The 16,187-nt window shown below is 38.5% G+C and overlaps 1 protein-coding gene across 1 annotated transcript; it reads left to right on the top strand.

Moving 5' to 3' along the window:
- Positions 1 to 2,515: 2,515 nt before the first annotated feature.
- Positions 2,516 to 15,346, top strand: mpzl3 (myelin protein zero-like 3). Its single transcript, XM_063907324.1, has 6 exons — positions 2,516 to 2,784; positions 5,743 to 5,909; positions 10,619 to 10,832; positions 12,227 to 12,383; positions 14,125 to 14,191; positions 14,413 to 15,346. Exons 1-6 carry the CDS (start codon positions 2,685 to 2,687, stop codon positions 14,491 to 14,493), a joined length of 786 nt encoding a protein of 261 aa, XP_063763394.1. The 5' UTR covers positions 2,516 to 2,684; the 3' UTR covers positions 14,494 to 15,346.
- Positions 15,347 to 16,187: the final 841 nt, after the last annotated feature.

The following is a 16,187-nucleotide window of genomic DNA, read 5'->3' as shown; positions in this document are numbered from 1 at the left end:
ACACACACACACACACACACACACACACACACACACATGCATAATCCATAACATCTAAAGAGATTTGCTTTAGTGTATTGAATAGAGTAGGGCCCTCCTATAGATAGTGGCTTGAGTGTCAGGCTGTTTTACTTGTGTGTGACAGCCATGAGAACAATATATTTGATGCGAAACCTTTTGAAATACACCATGTGTATTGGAGTATAGCAGATACTACTGGTCCTGCAAAGAGTGCATATAAATGAATGAAGAGACATCAAGAATTTCAAACTGTATTTTTTGGCTGAAGGATAATGGTAACATACACCTTCTGGCTCCAACAATTTAAATCACCTTTATTAGTCCCCCAAAGTGTTGACAACAGAAGAACAGGGCTCTTGTTGACCAGATGAAGTGGGGTGAGCCCCTCATTGTGACTCAGAAGATTTCAGCTGAAACTGATACCTTTCTACTGTAACCAGACAGAGAGACCCTGTATTCACACACAATACATAACACAATGTGTGTGGGCTTGTGAAAGTAGCCAGGTAAGAGGCATTAGATGTTATCTTCCAGTATGGGAAGGAGAGTCTCTATTAAACTCCAGAAGATTATATAGTATAGTTACACACAATACAACACTGCCAAATGCAGAATTATTGAACACTCCCTGTGTAAGGAAAGTCCTTTGACACAGCATCTTTTCAAAAATGGAAGCGGTATCCCTTCGTGAATGTGTGGGAACTGTTACATAATATTGTTAACAGATACATTACAATCCCTGCTGTGATAATGTATGCAGGGAGGAGCAAGTTTGTGCCAGCTCTCTTTAAAGTCACAGCATCTACAGAGATCTGCAATAAATGTTGCCGAACCTCAACACAAAGTACAGCCAGGTAAGAGCATGAAGCAAAAAAAGCTTTGCACATTACTTCACCTGTCTATTTAGAAATTGCTGAATGTCTGTAAGAGGTAGTAAAACGTTGATTTGACCATCATTTCTATCTCTACTATGCCTGTTTCCATCTGTTTGTGCCCTTTCTCCCAGTAATCATGTACATGGTCTGCACTAAATTAGAAGTCAGTTACGCAGTTATTCACATAAAGTTATTAATATCCATTTCATGACAGCCCCATTTTCCCATTCCCTTGTTGGAGAGCCTTTAGGGACATGTTTGTCTTCAAGTTCTGAGACTACTGTATTATTTGCTGACAAAACATTTTTGTTATGTTGCCATGGCGTTGCGTATTCAACTTGCTATTGTTTTAATTCTGTTAAATGCTGAATCAGATTGTGACACATATCTGCTGCACAGTGCATACGAGGGCGCAGAGTAACTGATGATTCTTACCCTATATCCTCTGATGTGCCCTGCAATTAAATTAGGTAATACAAGACAACTACAGCTTCTTTTTTTTTTCTGGATAGAGGAAACGCTCCTGGCAGACCAGATGGAAATAAAGATGATCACATCCAGACCAAAAAAAGGCAAATTAGACTTCAAAAGGACTCTGTATAAACATGAAGTGGAGAGATTAAGGATTACACCAGAGTAAAACTGAACCGGCAAGGGCTAGAAAAACAAATAACTTCTCCCATTAGAGATAATCACAACAGTAAAGACAGGAGACAGGGGACTGGGATAGAGGAGTAACGCTTAAAAATAGCAGGGGAGTCCCACAAGAGCATCAGTGGTTTTATGCAGAAGCTGGCCTGGGAGATAAGGGAAATACTGGGCCTCATCTCACGGGGCTTATAAGAGAGAACTGAGATGTGAACAGAGAAAATGGTTCAGGTTTTAATGTAATTTAAGTTTTGGTTTGACAGTATACATTTAAAATATGTGATTCATCTAGGGTACCATGCTAATGCTCTCATTCTCAAGGTCCTCATTTTGTTAGGCAAACTGACCAACTCACAAATACAGCTGAGGAAAAAATTAAGAGACCACTCCAAGCTTTTCTTAAATCTTTATCTCTACATGTGTAGCAGCCATTCCAGTGTCTGTTGAATTCCAAGACAGAGTAAAAATGTCAGTGGTTTAGAGAATACAATTGGAAAAAATAATAAAAAATAAAATGTTAACTCAAAAGACGTAAGAGAAACTGATAATGCTGAAGTGGTCTCTTAATTTTTCCCGGGGTTATATTATCTTAATATTACTATTATTTGTATTGCATTGAATACCCCCAACCCCAATTGTAATCAAATATAGCCTACAGTTCCTCAAAATTCCAAATACATGAAGTGACTTTAAATAACCTGAAACGCTTAGTTACTACTTTTTGTATTTCTATTTTTTTTAATTATTTACCTCTGGCTCCTTTGGGGTTTAATATTTGTTAAGTGAAAAAGGGTTGAGAGGTTGTTTGTTTTTTTTTCTTCAAAAAGGAAGCGTGTTTTTACACCAGTTTGACCCCATTTATGGCTGTTAACTTTAAGCGTGGTGTATTGTTCAGTCATTTCGAAAATGGTCTTAAGACAGGTTCACTTTTATCCTCCCTTAGTTTAAGCTTTAACTGGCTTGGTGTTGTGTTACTCCCTATGATCCATTTCCTGATACACCTGTTTGTCAGGTAGGCTACATTAGGCTCGCCAGCACGCAGTGAGCAGGCGCAACGGAGACACTGAGTCATGACAAGATAGATAATGGACGGAATTTTTTCGAGGGTTTGACGCAACTTGGCCTTTTTTTTTCATCGTCATGCGAGTGAACCCGTTTTCACATATTAAAATGCATCGACCTCGCCAAGGGAATACCGCTCTGAACGTAGTTTTGCTGCTGTATTTGGTCGGGTTTTTCGGTGAGTAAACAGGCCGGAGCTTCGCTTTCATATCGCTAAGTTTCAACACAAGTTTAACATAGAGAAACTCTTGTCTTTAAGTCTACGTCTGGTTTGATGTTTGTTCCGCTAGTAAGCCGGTATATTAGTCGAAATAAGGCATGTATACTATTTGAATTCCCCGTAACATTAACACACTAAATAGTTAAAGGTTTCATTTGAAGGCCTACACATTAATACAGCTTTACAGCTACGTAAACAATCAAATGACACAAAGCCTGCCAATGCTTAATTTGTGGGTGGTTACAATACAATTGTGCTGCTTGAGTCATGAATACATAAGACACAGTTATTTTAATGCTGAATAATGTTAATTTAAAATCGAAACATAGCCGGTGGACTTACCATGATAGTTAATATTAGCCTATCATGAAGTTGTACTACCTTTTCCTCAAATTACAAGTCATACACGTTTGTCAGTTTTTCTGTGGGAAATAAATCAACAATTGGCCATTTCAATCTTAATTTTAAATGTTAGGATAGCTTCCACTATAAATATAGAAACAGTGCATTGTAAAATTCTGACAACTGGTATACAGTAAGTTAAGAGCACTGTCTGTGTGCCAATTATATTACAAACATGGTTCTAAACTCTGGGTGGTTGTATGCTCACTCTTCATTTATCTCAAATGTTTTTTAAAGAATACAAATGGAAGAAATACTGCAAAAGATTTTGATGTAACCTAATCAGAATACAGGCTACATGAACGTGTTGCAGTTTGGTATGTTATAGTTTGTCTTTATTTGATTACACTTGTATTGTTGGCTACTTTTGTGTCCCAGAGCACAGTGTCTGCCAGCGACAGGAAATACTCATGTGGCCAGTTCTTCCTGCAGGGCCACAACTAGGGATGTATCACAACAGTATCGCTTCCTGTTTTGCGTTTTTTCTCTATTAAATGTCCACACCTATTGCAGAAACTAGGTGCCATTAAGACAAATACTGGTGAGCTACCACCTTTCTATCCCATCACTGATTTCTAGATTAACGCTATCTCGTCTTTGATATCAGAGTGGTTCGGCTTTCAATGATAATCTGCTTGATTTTCACTTTTATGAAGAGATAGCTTTGTTCATGTGGCCCACCCCGAGGTCTTTGTAGATAAAGCGGGCTGAAAACCTGATGTCTTGCAGATTATTTAGTATAAAATGAACTTTGTCCCTATCAAGGCGTTTGCAGTGTCAGATGTAAACAGTGGTGTCAGTCTGAGATCAGATACATCAGCTGATAGATACTCAATCCTGGGAGAAATAGCAATTTGAAACCTTCACATTAAAATGTAGCCCTGTTTTATTATGTCCATCTTGAAACGGTGTATTAAAGTCACAAATGGGGTGCTGTCATGCAAATATAGCCAGGTTTTCCATGATAGGTTCACAATAAACGCCAAAGGGACAGTGATGGTTTATAATGGTTACTTTGTTTTAGCCTCACTATCTAAACAACTACTGGATGGATTGCTGTAAAAATGGCTAATATTGGAAGAGAGAATACATTTGAGTGACTTTTTTGATTCTCCAACTACAACAGCAAGTTGGCTTTCATTGATTCAGTGAAAAACGTATATCTACTAGGTTTGTTGGCACTCTATTTTGTACAGACCTTCCTTGACTTCAGAGGGGAATGGGCATGATGTATAAGTTCTCCCCTGGCTTGGGCTTTAATGGAGCTATATGGGTGGCAACTTTTGGGTTTGAGAAATATTGTGGTTTTGGATGAATTGCAGTGAAATTAAGTACAGATTGGGAAGTTCCCACGAGGATACATGTAATAATAATAATTATCAATAATTGATGATCCCTGATTATTTATAGTGCTAACATGGGTGTAACTTGGGTTAATGGCAAATACCTTGGACTGACACATTCCAATCTTCCCTTTCCTTTGTCATTATCACACATTAGCAAATGTTCTCATGGTGTCATTTGAAGAAAAATGTGAACCTGTCAAACGTTATCTGCTAAAAATTTGCATGTCAGCATTGTCAATGTTATATGTCAATATGCTGACATTTAGCATTTAGCTCGAGCACAGCTGTGCAGACACGGACATATCCGCTTCCAAGTGTTTCCAAATGTTTAACTGGACTAAGTGATCATGGCATAAATAACTAATATGTATTCAACATGTGCACTTCGGCAGTAAATTCTGCAGTTTATGAAGGGGGGGGGGAGGGATTTCATTTCTTTGTCAATTTTTGGGGAATTTGTACTAGACCAGCTAGCCTAGCATGTTCAGATTCAACATCACATTAGAGCTGTAATGCAGTATCAAATTACCCAACACCTAACCATGAAAACAACTTATTAACGCCTCAATATCGCAAAACATTTCAAGGTTGCTCTGAAAAGTATAGCTGTCAGTATTCAGCTTTTGTTCATGGGGAAAGTTGAGAAAGTATAATTTGTTGCAGACATTGCTTTGAGTGCAGTCGACTGCAACTGCTTTTTGTTATTTATTATATTTCTTTGATGTTGGCATTCCAACTCTGGAACTGTTGCATGTCTATTTTCAACCATTGCATGAAGTGATAACAATAAAATATCTACAGACACAGGGATATAGCTTTATTTACACATTGTAGACAGATGTGTAGCAAATCTGACAGATACAACAAGAGAGGCTGGTGAGAATGTGTTTCAGTTGAGTGTCTATCACGAGGAATTTGCTGTGCTGACATTTTTATGCCACCACAATTTCTGTATAGTTGTAGCTGCTGTCAGGTTTTTATTTGCTATTTAGCCTATGGTAAGCGAGTTAAATGTCAAACACTGTTTCCTCTTTCTGGCTTCCAATACCCGTTTCTCACAGTTTTGAACACCTTAACGTAAATCTACTTATATATGACATAGTTCCTTTTTATTTAGAAATGTTTGTCCTCTGTATCACTCTAACATCATGTTTTTCTTCCCCTCCAGCCCCTTCCCTAGTCTCCTCCATCTCAGTGAGTACACCAGCAGAGCTCCATGCATCTAAAGGGGATTCCGTCACATTGTCCTGCACTTTCAAATCCACCAGTAGGCCAACCAGTAAGATGACTGTGGACTGGTCTTATAGGCCCCAGAGTGGAGGGCCGCCACTGACAGTGAGTGTATTTTTATTTTATAAACACTGTATGGCTAACCTGAAAAAGGGCTGAAACATTAATCATTTATTTTTCTTTTAATCATTTCTTAAATATTTTTGGGTCATTTTTAAGCAATAAATAAATAAATAAACTTCTCTTCCAGGCTGTTTATATTGCAAAGCAGAAAAGAAAAGGCAGCAAATTACACTAGATGAATTAAATACATATAGAGAAACTGATCTTTGACCGTTTTTAAGCACCTTAACTTGGGGCACAAAGGAACATTTCATTAAAAATACAACCAAATATACCACTGTCTTCCCCCAAAAAATTGATAAATAGACTTTCTCTTTTTAATAATAATACTTTAATACATTAATACTAATAATATTTATACTTTAGTACTTTTTTAATACTTTCATTGTGTCGCATTTTTGTTTTATCTCTACATTTAATGTTACATTAACCATATTGTTGGTATGGCTAGTTTTAACTTGTAACAGTGAACAACAAATTATATTTACTATATAAAGATTCAATTAATCAAGATAAGAGACACATGGCAGATTGTCCAACAATAAAAACAATCTTTGGGTTCAGCCCTTGACTGATATGTGTTTAGTTTTTCATGCTAGGGTATACTATTCAAACATCACTGACCATGTTCATTGTGCTTGTACGTGTCTTCCAAATGCACACTCTGTACAAGCATGCCTTGTTTGAATATCTGACTGCTTAATTTGCATTGTTGACCAGCTGTGTTTGAGTGACCATTGATTTGCGAACCTTCATGTTCACCTGCATCCTGCAGCAAACTCCGGTAAGTCTCGGTTTCTATGTAAATAAATACAGTGTGTACCGATTTGTTTGATCTATCAACGTCACTGTGGAGGTAATGTCCAAGACTTGCCCATCCAAACATATGCACAGCCTCTTTTTTGAACTGCCTCTCCGTGAAAACACAGCTGGTCAGCTACCATAATACCTTTAACTTCCTATGTGTTGGTCTCGTGGTCTTGTTCGAAATGCTTTCAGATGCATCCATCTCAACCCATAATTGCACTCAGTCCTCTAACCCTGCACACTCCAGGTTCAATTTGAGTGACCAATCCACTAAAAATCCACCACATAATTTAAGCAGTTCCATTGTAACTTGAAGATTGCCATCCAATGTGGTTCTATGTAATTGCATTCAGACCATGGGAATCCATAGTGTGGTAGCTGCAACCCTATATGCCATCATTTCCTATAGGAGCACTCAAGAGTTAAGTGGAGGCTAATGTTTTGTGGCTCCGCTGATATGGAGTGCTGTTGGTTTAGTCATTAGGATGCTGTTGTCTGGTCTAAAAGTGTGTAGGAGGGGAGCTGAAGAAAAAGTACATTTTTGAGAGGTTACTGTAGTGTGTTTGGCACTCAGCACACTGCACAGGTAGTAGTATATAGCTGTGCCAACTAATACAAGCCCATATTTTCTTGGACCCAGCCCAACAAGTTTGTTTTCTTCATCACAGATAAATATTGAGTGGCAGTTTTTTGACATGGCCCATAGATGGAACCAAGTCTGGAAGTTTTTCATTTCTATTCCTTGGCCTTCATTTACTTTCCATCCAATTTCATTAGGCTTTTTGGCTGCTTGATTGGCCTGTGTGTCCGCAGTCGTATATCACACTGGGAAAGACCATGAATAAGCATGCAAAAGGCGCCATCAGAAAATATAATTTTGCTGCTAAAGCTTTAGTGTCAATCTGAAGTGCTGCAGTGCTTCAGTGACTTGCATAATTACCTCAGTCCTGATGAGAATTCATTTTGTAGATTGGAGAGGAGAGGTTGAATGTTCAGTCAAATAATTGTGAGAGCTTATGGTAATTGGAGGAGCTGGCAATTGAATTCTGCTGAATAATGCTAAAAATATATCAATTAAGATGATCTAAAACTTAACGCAGGAAATGTTTCTTAATCTGTCAGGTAAGTGGAACCTTCTCTCTTAATCATCATATAGATTTGTAGGATAATTGGCCCCAGTTAAATCGTCCAATATCCTTGGCTGTGTTGCCACACCTGTCAATGGGTTTAAAAGGATCTTTGTTTCCAGACAGAGCTTACTGTTGTGAAATAGGTGACTTCAATCTGCTTTTGTGTAGACCGAGCGCTGCCAAGTCATCAGATGATCAGCCAGGCTTACGATCAGTCTGCCTGAGAAACGCAGCTCACAAACACACTGTCGTAAAACAATAAAACTATCAGTGATCGTAAACGTGATTCTGTGTTTGCTTTTTTTTTTTTTTGCCTCAGTTTATTAAAAGGCCATACTCAGATATCCATGTTGACATTGTTCCCAGATAGTAGGCAGTAAAATACTCTCTTCAAACTAGACATACTTCATTGTATAATCCTGATTTAGGGCTGCACCATTACATGGTAAATAGTTGTAAAACATTTTAACGCTAAGATCGTTTACACCTGTATTCCTATGTGGAGACCTGATAACGCAGGTTATACAGGATTTCAATACTTCTTTCCATCGTGCTTCCATATTTTATTATACAGATATTTTTTAAATAACCAGTGTATAAGAAACAATCTTAGATGTCTACATTATCTTACATTTAATTGTTTATTTTCTTTGTCTCATTTTGCTCTGCTTTGGTTTTTAGTACACTATGTATAACACATATTTATAGACTAGTATTCCAGCCACCTATACAAGAGGGAACTTTCTGTCAAATTAGGGATTTTTTGAACAGTTTATATGGTTGATCTCATTCTTGATATTTAGAAATACTTGCCAATATTGAGCAGATTTTGCTATTTGATATTGGCTGCGGTTAATAGCACGAGACCTGGAAAGCTTTTTTTATAGGGGGTACAAAAATGTGATTAACTTGGCAATTGCTGAGGAAGAGTCGATCACTCGGAATGTTGTTGACATAGATATTCATCCGGTGAGTGCCATGTAATATTAAATTATGAAATACTAAATAACATCGTGTCCATAGCAAAATGTCCCAGGATTTAAAAAAAAGAGTTGGGCAGAAACAAATGTTTATAATACTTATAATAATATCGCAAAAAGGACTTTATATTCAGATATAAAATAAACATCCTCATGTGGCATATCTTACGTTAATTGATGTGGAAACATGGCACATTTTGCAAAAGCCTGTTGATTCTGTTGGTAGAATGTGAAATTAAGTACAGATCGGGAAGTTCCCATGAGGATACATTTAAAAATAATAATTATTATTATCAATGATTGATGATTTCCTGATTATAGTGCTTCCATGCCAAAAAACGTCGGTTAATGACAAAGTGAATGTGAAGATAGTCGCAGTGTGGCGAACTCAATGGCATTGGCTTTTTCCCTGCTACCCACAATTCAACATCCAGGAACTACCATGTATAGATGTGAATGTTGAAGCAGTTGAGAAAAGGATAAAAGGCCAATCATCTGACCTTCATTGTGCATTTAAAGCATACTTTTTATCTAACAGAAAGATGCCCAATTGAATGTTTTTCTGTGTCTGAAGCCCCTAATATGAACGGAGCTGCATGAAATGACTGGATGCAAAAACGTCTGCAGTGTTTCCACAGGAATTCAATAACTCCCTCTCTGCTGGGCTTTGAGAACACAGATGAAGGCCATGTAGCTCTGATCGTATCCTGCAAATAATCTGAAAGCCTCTTAAAGTCTTCATGTTCTTTATCAGAGTCAACCAGCTCGCTACAGGACAAAGTAGGTAGAGTAATGACTGCCCACTCACATGATACTACTGTCCTTCATCATAATGGAAGAGTGTATTTTCTTGCCATTCATAAAGGTGGGACCTGCTCAGAGTAACTAACGCATCTCGCCAAAGGACACATCAACACGTTCACTGCAACAGCTTGGTTCAAAATGCAAATGATGAATGTATTCCCCATCAACCCCCCTGTCTCCTTGCACCTACACCATTTCAGTTTCCTGTCTGTGCCAATCGTTTTCACTTCGGGATTTTTGTCTGTCCAAGTTTCTGGTTACTGGTGACTAACTTTGTCAGTTAATGTATTGCACACAAGCTATTCTCTCTTAGTTTACTTTGTGACAAACACAAACTGCAGCAACTCCACATGTTCAATCCCCCCTTTCTCCACCCACACACTCAACACGCTCACTCTCCGGATGTCATATTGTGGAGAGGTCTGGGTCAGCTTCATGTGGGAGTAGCAACACGATGGATTTTTCAGTTGAAAACAGAATAGGTGGTAAATGTTAAACCAAAAGCTAAACTCAGTTTTGGAGACGCCACTCAGATTTTCTCTCTCAACGAGACTCATACATTATTTGCTCGGCATGGTGCTTGATGGGATTATTATTTTCATTTTTAAGGCTGATCACTCTGCTATCAACAATATTGCCGGAAGAAAATGTCCCACCACCATCTGTCCCACCACCTGCTGCTGCAGACGCTTTCCCTGAGGAAGTAAAATGATAAGTTAGATTGATGAGTGATGATCCTTATTAGATGTGCTGGAGAAAATAAGTGATCTTTGAGTAACGCTTTATGAGCCATTCAGGTGAGGCTGCATGAGACGAGACTGTGGCTAAAATATGCATGGTACTTATCCAAACACCTTTTTTTCCTCTCTTTATTTTTACCCAGCACAATATAGACTTAGATTTAACTCCATTCCCCCGGCACACTGTATTTGACCACACAATAAAATACTCTTTCTTTGTCCCTCCCTAGTTTTTCCACTTCTCCTCCCGGGCGTTTCTTCCGGTTGATGGTCAGTTTGCCGGTCGTGTCCAGTGGGAGGGAATCCCAGCGCGCGGGGAAGCCTCCATCATTCTGATCAACGCTACGTTAAATGATAATGGGACCTACACATGCTCCGTTAGAAACCCTCCTGATGTCCACGGCTCTCCAACTTCATACACTGTACTCACTGTCACACCGAAAGGTAAGAGTGTGCATATACACAAAAAGACAACAGAACCATTTCTTCACACGATGTCAGAATTCTTTAACTGCATATTAAGCCTTGTACAGTTAGAATTCCTCCAGTTATTATATGCTGGTGTGGTGGGTATTTATTCATCAAATGTGGATAAAGAATCAAACCATTCAGCTGTCTTTGCGGTATTTCATTGATAAAGACGCAGAATAGAGTTTGTGCTGCATATTTACAAACAGAGAGGAGAAATGGGGGGTCGAGCTTGCCGATAATGAAAGGAGCATTCTGGAAGTTTAGGGAGGCAGTATCAGGACGTTCTTGGTTCAAGAGTAGTTGAAGGTCAGACTGTTGTTGCACAAAGTGTATAACAACATCTTAATAAGGATTTTTCCCAAGCTTAGCAAAGACATGAAAGCTAGTTAATAGAGATAAACATTAGAAAGGGAGAATCACACAATGATATTATTAAAGTAAATACTTTTCTTTTACACTGATTAAATCCATATAGCATATCATTAAGAAAATATGGACTCTAACGACTCCGTCATGATGGATTTTCGCACGAGTAATCCATTTTTATCTTCTCAGATATATTATTTTTCCTACCTGTCCTTACTTCACCTCAGGCATCTGGATATGACTTTTCTCACATAAATCATATACTGTGTATATGCAGAGTCCGGGCTGAGAAGAGGATGTTTAATTTTCCACTGCCCAGCACATATTTTTTAGATAGCAGCCTCATCCAAACATCTCTTTGGTGTTTGTGTTAGCTGTCATGATGTTAGCTATATTGGCTCAAGCATGTTAGCCTCTGCTGTCAACAGGCTGGAGGTTGTGAGAGTCAGGGATGTTATAGTAGAGGGACTGTTTCAACAGTTCCTGACTGTTACACACATGTTTTGTAGCTATAGTTATACTCGGAACCATTAAACTAATCTAGGAAACATGACCACAGGGATTGTTTGGAGCAATTGTTTGTTGTTTGTTCAGGATAAAGCCCAGTAATGAATGGGCTTTAGAGGTGCCCTCTGGTTTCAGTGTTTATGCTAAGCTATGCTAATCAGCTGCTGGCTTCAGCTACCATTAACTGACGTGAGAGTGGTATCAATAGTTTCATCAAACTCCCTCCAAAAACGGGAAAACCCATTTGCCCCCAAATGCTGACCTTTTCCTATCAGGAGAATTTTAGAAGAACTGACGATAGTTTTGGTTGGACGCGATTATTTCCAACTTGCAGAGTGACACGTGTAGAACTACTGCATTCTGGGTGTTATCTATGCTGTACATGGGCATGTCTGTACAATACTGCTTGTGTAAGGTGGTTTTGCATGACGTCACGTGTATCATGCAAACAGCTTGTTAATGCGTTTCTAAAGACCTCCCCTCCTCCTCCACAGTGGCCAGCATTCACTTCACCGATGTTGCGGTCCTCCTCGCTTTTGTCCTCCTCCCCTCCACCATCATCACCCTCATTCTGATTGCTCGGATACTGTGTCCCAAGAAGCAGCGCGACCAATCGAAGGCCTACAGATCGCCCATAGAGGTCACAGAGGGGTGAGTGGATTTATTTAACCAATCACTGCAGTGGGTCTCCTGGGGGTAATGATAGTTATTGCAGGCTTGGATGGTTATAAATAAGCTGCTCGATTTTTTTATTTGATGAAGGTTAAATAATAATTAGATTTTGAAGATTTCGGTTGATATTCTGTTTGTAGAAAACTGATTTTATTGTGTGTAGATGTGCTGGTTGCAGTCTGATTGGAGCTGCTATATTCTATTTAAACTGAGGGAAGACAGCAAGATAAATGCCTGTGCTATTCTGTAATACATGTTTCACAGATGATGTAAACTCAGCAACAACTCCACTTTCTTGTTATTGATAATAATAAAAAGACTGTATCATTTATTTTTTTGCCCATCCTGCAGCCCATTCTTAAAATAAATGATTAAGTGTGTATTGATTATGGAGCATGGGAGTGTTCATAGAGACAGAAAAAAAGCCACAATTTACTGAACTCATTTGTGCGCAGGATATATCATTTCTTCCCTCAACTGAATTAAATAATATCTATATTTTTAATTAACATGTGCATCCAAGATAGCAATTTGTGGCTTTGCAATAATTAAATCGTTCCCATGTTTTGTTTAATTTGTGCGCACACCATTCGTGTTAATAAAGAAAGATGGCACAGCACACTCCGACCAATTAGACACAGCAGATAAATTAGATGCAGAGCAAACGGCTTTAGAGTATTGTATAATAACTCCTAAGCTTATAAGAGTGCTGTTTTGATTAATAATTGGAAATGCATATACATGCATAAACCCCTAACTCTTCCTCCTCCATCCTAAATACCGGTTTGTGAGGACACACTCACACTTTGGGAAATCTGTGTACAGTTTTCCTCTGAGATAACCTACTGTTGTCTGGGATTTGGTGCGATCAACCACGTCCTTTTGCTCATTTCAGCCACACATCTACCTGTATTAAAATGCAAAATGTGGAGCTCCAGGGAACATTTTAGCCAGCATTGTTTTAAAAAAAAAATGACTCGCGCACACATCTGTAATCGCAGCTACCTGGTGTTTAAGGTGGAAACGCTCAGTAAAAGAATGGCACGTATAGATGGTCCCGAGGGAGTAGTAGATAGGCCGAGATGTGTTATTGATGTCACGCCTGTTGATGTGCAGAAGCCATAAAGGCATGACGCGTTTGCTGTGATGCAAGCGCGGGGCGATTCTGTAGTTATTTTACATTGGGCAGGTTGCACACTATTTAACCAGCAGATCTGCCATGGGTAATTGCCTTGACAGCGCACTCCTGGTTCACTGCACTTAGAGACTGCAGCAGGGTGAGCTCTCTGCATATACACTCATCTTGTGCAAACAAATGAACCATGGGAATCATTTTTTAATCGATTGAGGATAGTAGTTCAATCAAAGGTGTGCAAATGTGTACATTGTGCCCTCGCTATATGTATTACCAGAATAAGTTTTTCCTTACCACTGTTCTCCTTACTTGGGAGTTCCCAAATGAACAATAAGAGGACCCTCTTTGCAGTGAAGTGTCCTAAAGTGCTGCAGGGACATTTTTATTAGCTGTCCTGTCAAGAGTTAGATGACACAATTCCTTTAATATTTAGATACAACTATTTGAATCATATTTGTTTGTGTTAATCAGTCAAAACGATGAGCAGTATCTGATACGTTTGAGCATATGTACAGTTCAATCTAAAAAGTATGTGATAATTGTAGTGACTAACCCTCTTTGCTGTCCTTTTTTTGCATTCATCAGAGAGGAGTATGGCATCCATCCAATTCCCAAAGAAAAGAAGGCCTCATGCTGTGACCTATATATGATGGTACAGTAGAAAACATTGCACTATACGACACTCTTACAACCCATAAATAACTCAATGAGACATGTCTGCCAGATCCATTTCACGTTTAATTTTACATGCCCTCCATGTCTGTCTACGGGACTTGAGGGTTTATAAAATATTGATCTTTCCAATGGGGTTGTTTTCTGTCTGGCTCTGTGTGAGGCTTCATCTGACTGTCTGGTTGTTTCTGTTTTGTCCAGGACTCGGAGGATGAAGAACACTATTACGAACAAAAAAAGAGGCCTCCTACGGATGAAGGCTATGCTGAGTCTCAGTGCTAGAGACCCCTTGCAGGGTGGAAGATGTTACTGTAACATCTAAACGTTCTGGTGCCTTGCATATGGGAAATACTGAAAAGATGCTGGATTTCTTTTGCCACGGTTAAACCCTTACCCAGTTTGGTGACTTTTTGTGCTGACCCCTTTGGAATAATACTTGTATTTTTGTCTTAATGTTGTGTGTCCAGCATTACATTAAGACTAAAGATGATGCCACTAATTTGATTTACCTGTTTCCTACAGGTTTCTAAATTTACAAGGCCATGCCAGAGGTCTTACTTCCTCATTTTTAGGGCTTGTAGTCTTGATGATATCTTATTTGTTTATTATAGCAATACCGACTGACCCTGTCTATGCAAACACAAACACAAACACACAGGGGATCACTATTTGTATATCTTTAATATTAGTCACTTTCTTATTGTGAAGAAGATAGATGCATTATTTTTGTAATTTATTGTCCGTGTCTGAGCAGCTGCATGAAATCTGTCAATATCTTTGTTGAGCTTTTGTGGAACATTTCTGTCATAGCTTTAATATTCGGACATAAAATAAATCGTTTGATTTGTGTAAACAACCACCTAATAATATTTATGCAGTATATTGTGTATACAGTATATTTTCTATATTGTCAGTTTACATTACTGTCAAATATTATTATTTCAACATCAGCAGTTAATGTGTGTGTCATTGTACTGCTCGGCATATTTTACAGGACGTCCTAGAGTGGATGTGGTCTTTAATGGATGTGGTCACTTCCTGTGATGTAACAGTCTTTGTTTTGGATGCACCGCTTTGCTTCGTTTATTCATTTTTTTGCAACAGTTTTTGCTTAAATAAATATTTCAGGAGCTGGTTCATTTGGCTTTGTGAGTGGATGAACATGACTTAAAGAAATGAAAGGTTTTTTTCAACGAGTCAATAATAATGATAATAATTTGTTTATTCAGTAGCTGCATCGCCGTTTGCCAACATACTTTTTAAGTAAAGCTTAACACATACGGCCATTGTGTTTTTCTCTGCTCTCTTTGTTTTGTCTGTTGCAGTATTCATGAATGTTCTTGAATATTCCTTCAAAAACTCTTAAGGACAGACTGGAGTGTCAGAGCTTCACTCCCAAATTGCGGCAGCATCTGTTTCATCTACAAAGTCGTTGGACTCTAGGGTTATAAAAGGACCTAATAAAAACAAGCCAATGAAAAACACCGAAAACAATAAGTCCTCATTCTGTCTCTTCTTTTTTCTATTTCTCATTCAGCTCCATTCATGCCCTCTAGGTTTCAATAATTCACACACTGCTGTGGCGAAACAATTATCATTCCTGCTTCATCTGAACTACCATGGCAACAGCTTACTCATGTCAGCAAACGGGAAAAAAAAGATTTAAACATTGAAGAAAGAAAATATGAAGCTGACTGCCTGCACTCAAATTTCTAGAGACATGTTTGTGAGGTAGACATTCAGATTTCCTAATCCCCAGGTGGATGGGATAGCCTCAAATCCTCACTGCCAAATAGCATGAGTCACATTTACAGATTTACTATTCCAACTGAAAACTACTTAACATTCTTAGCATTTTATTAGGCCATTGTTTTTGTGAAACATTTCTTTTATCAACCTAAGATACAGTATTTCTGTTTAGCAGAGAGGACGATCAGATGCTCCCATTGGGGAACTGCTGCAGAGTTGCCTTATTT

This window comes from Eleginops maclovinus, chromosome 18 (assembly GCF_036324505.1).
Source record: "Eleginops maclovinus isolate JMC-PN-2008 ecotype Puerto Natales chromosome 18, JC_Emac_rtc_rv5, whole genome shotgun sequence".
NCBI classification, from domain to species: domain Eukaryota; kingdom Metazoa; phylum Chordata; class Actinopteri; order Perciformes; family Eleginopidae; genus Eleginops; species Eleginops maclovinus.
The sequence above is the reverse complement of the archived record's forward strand: the minus strand, read 5'-3'. Positions and strand labels throughout refer to the sequence as shown.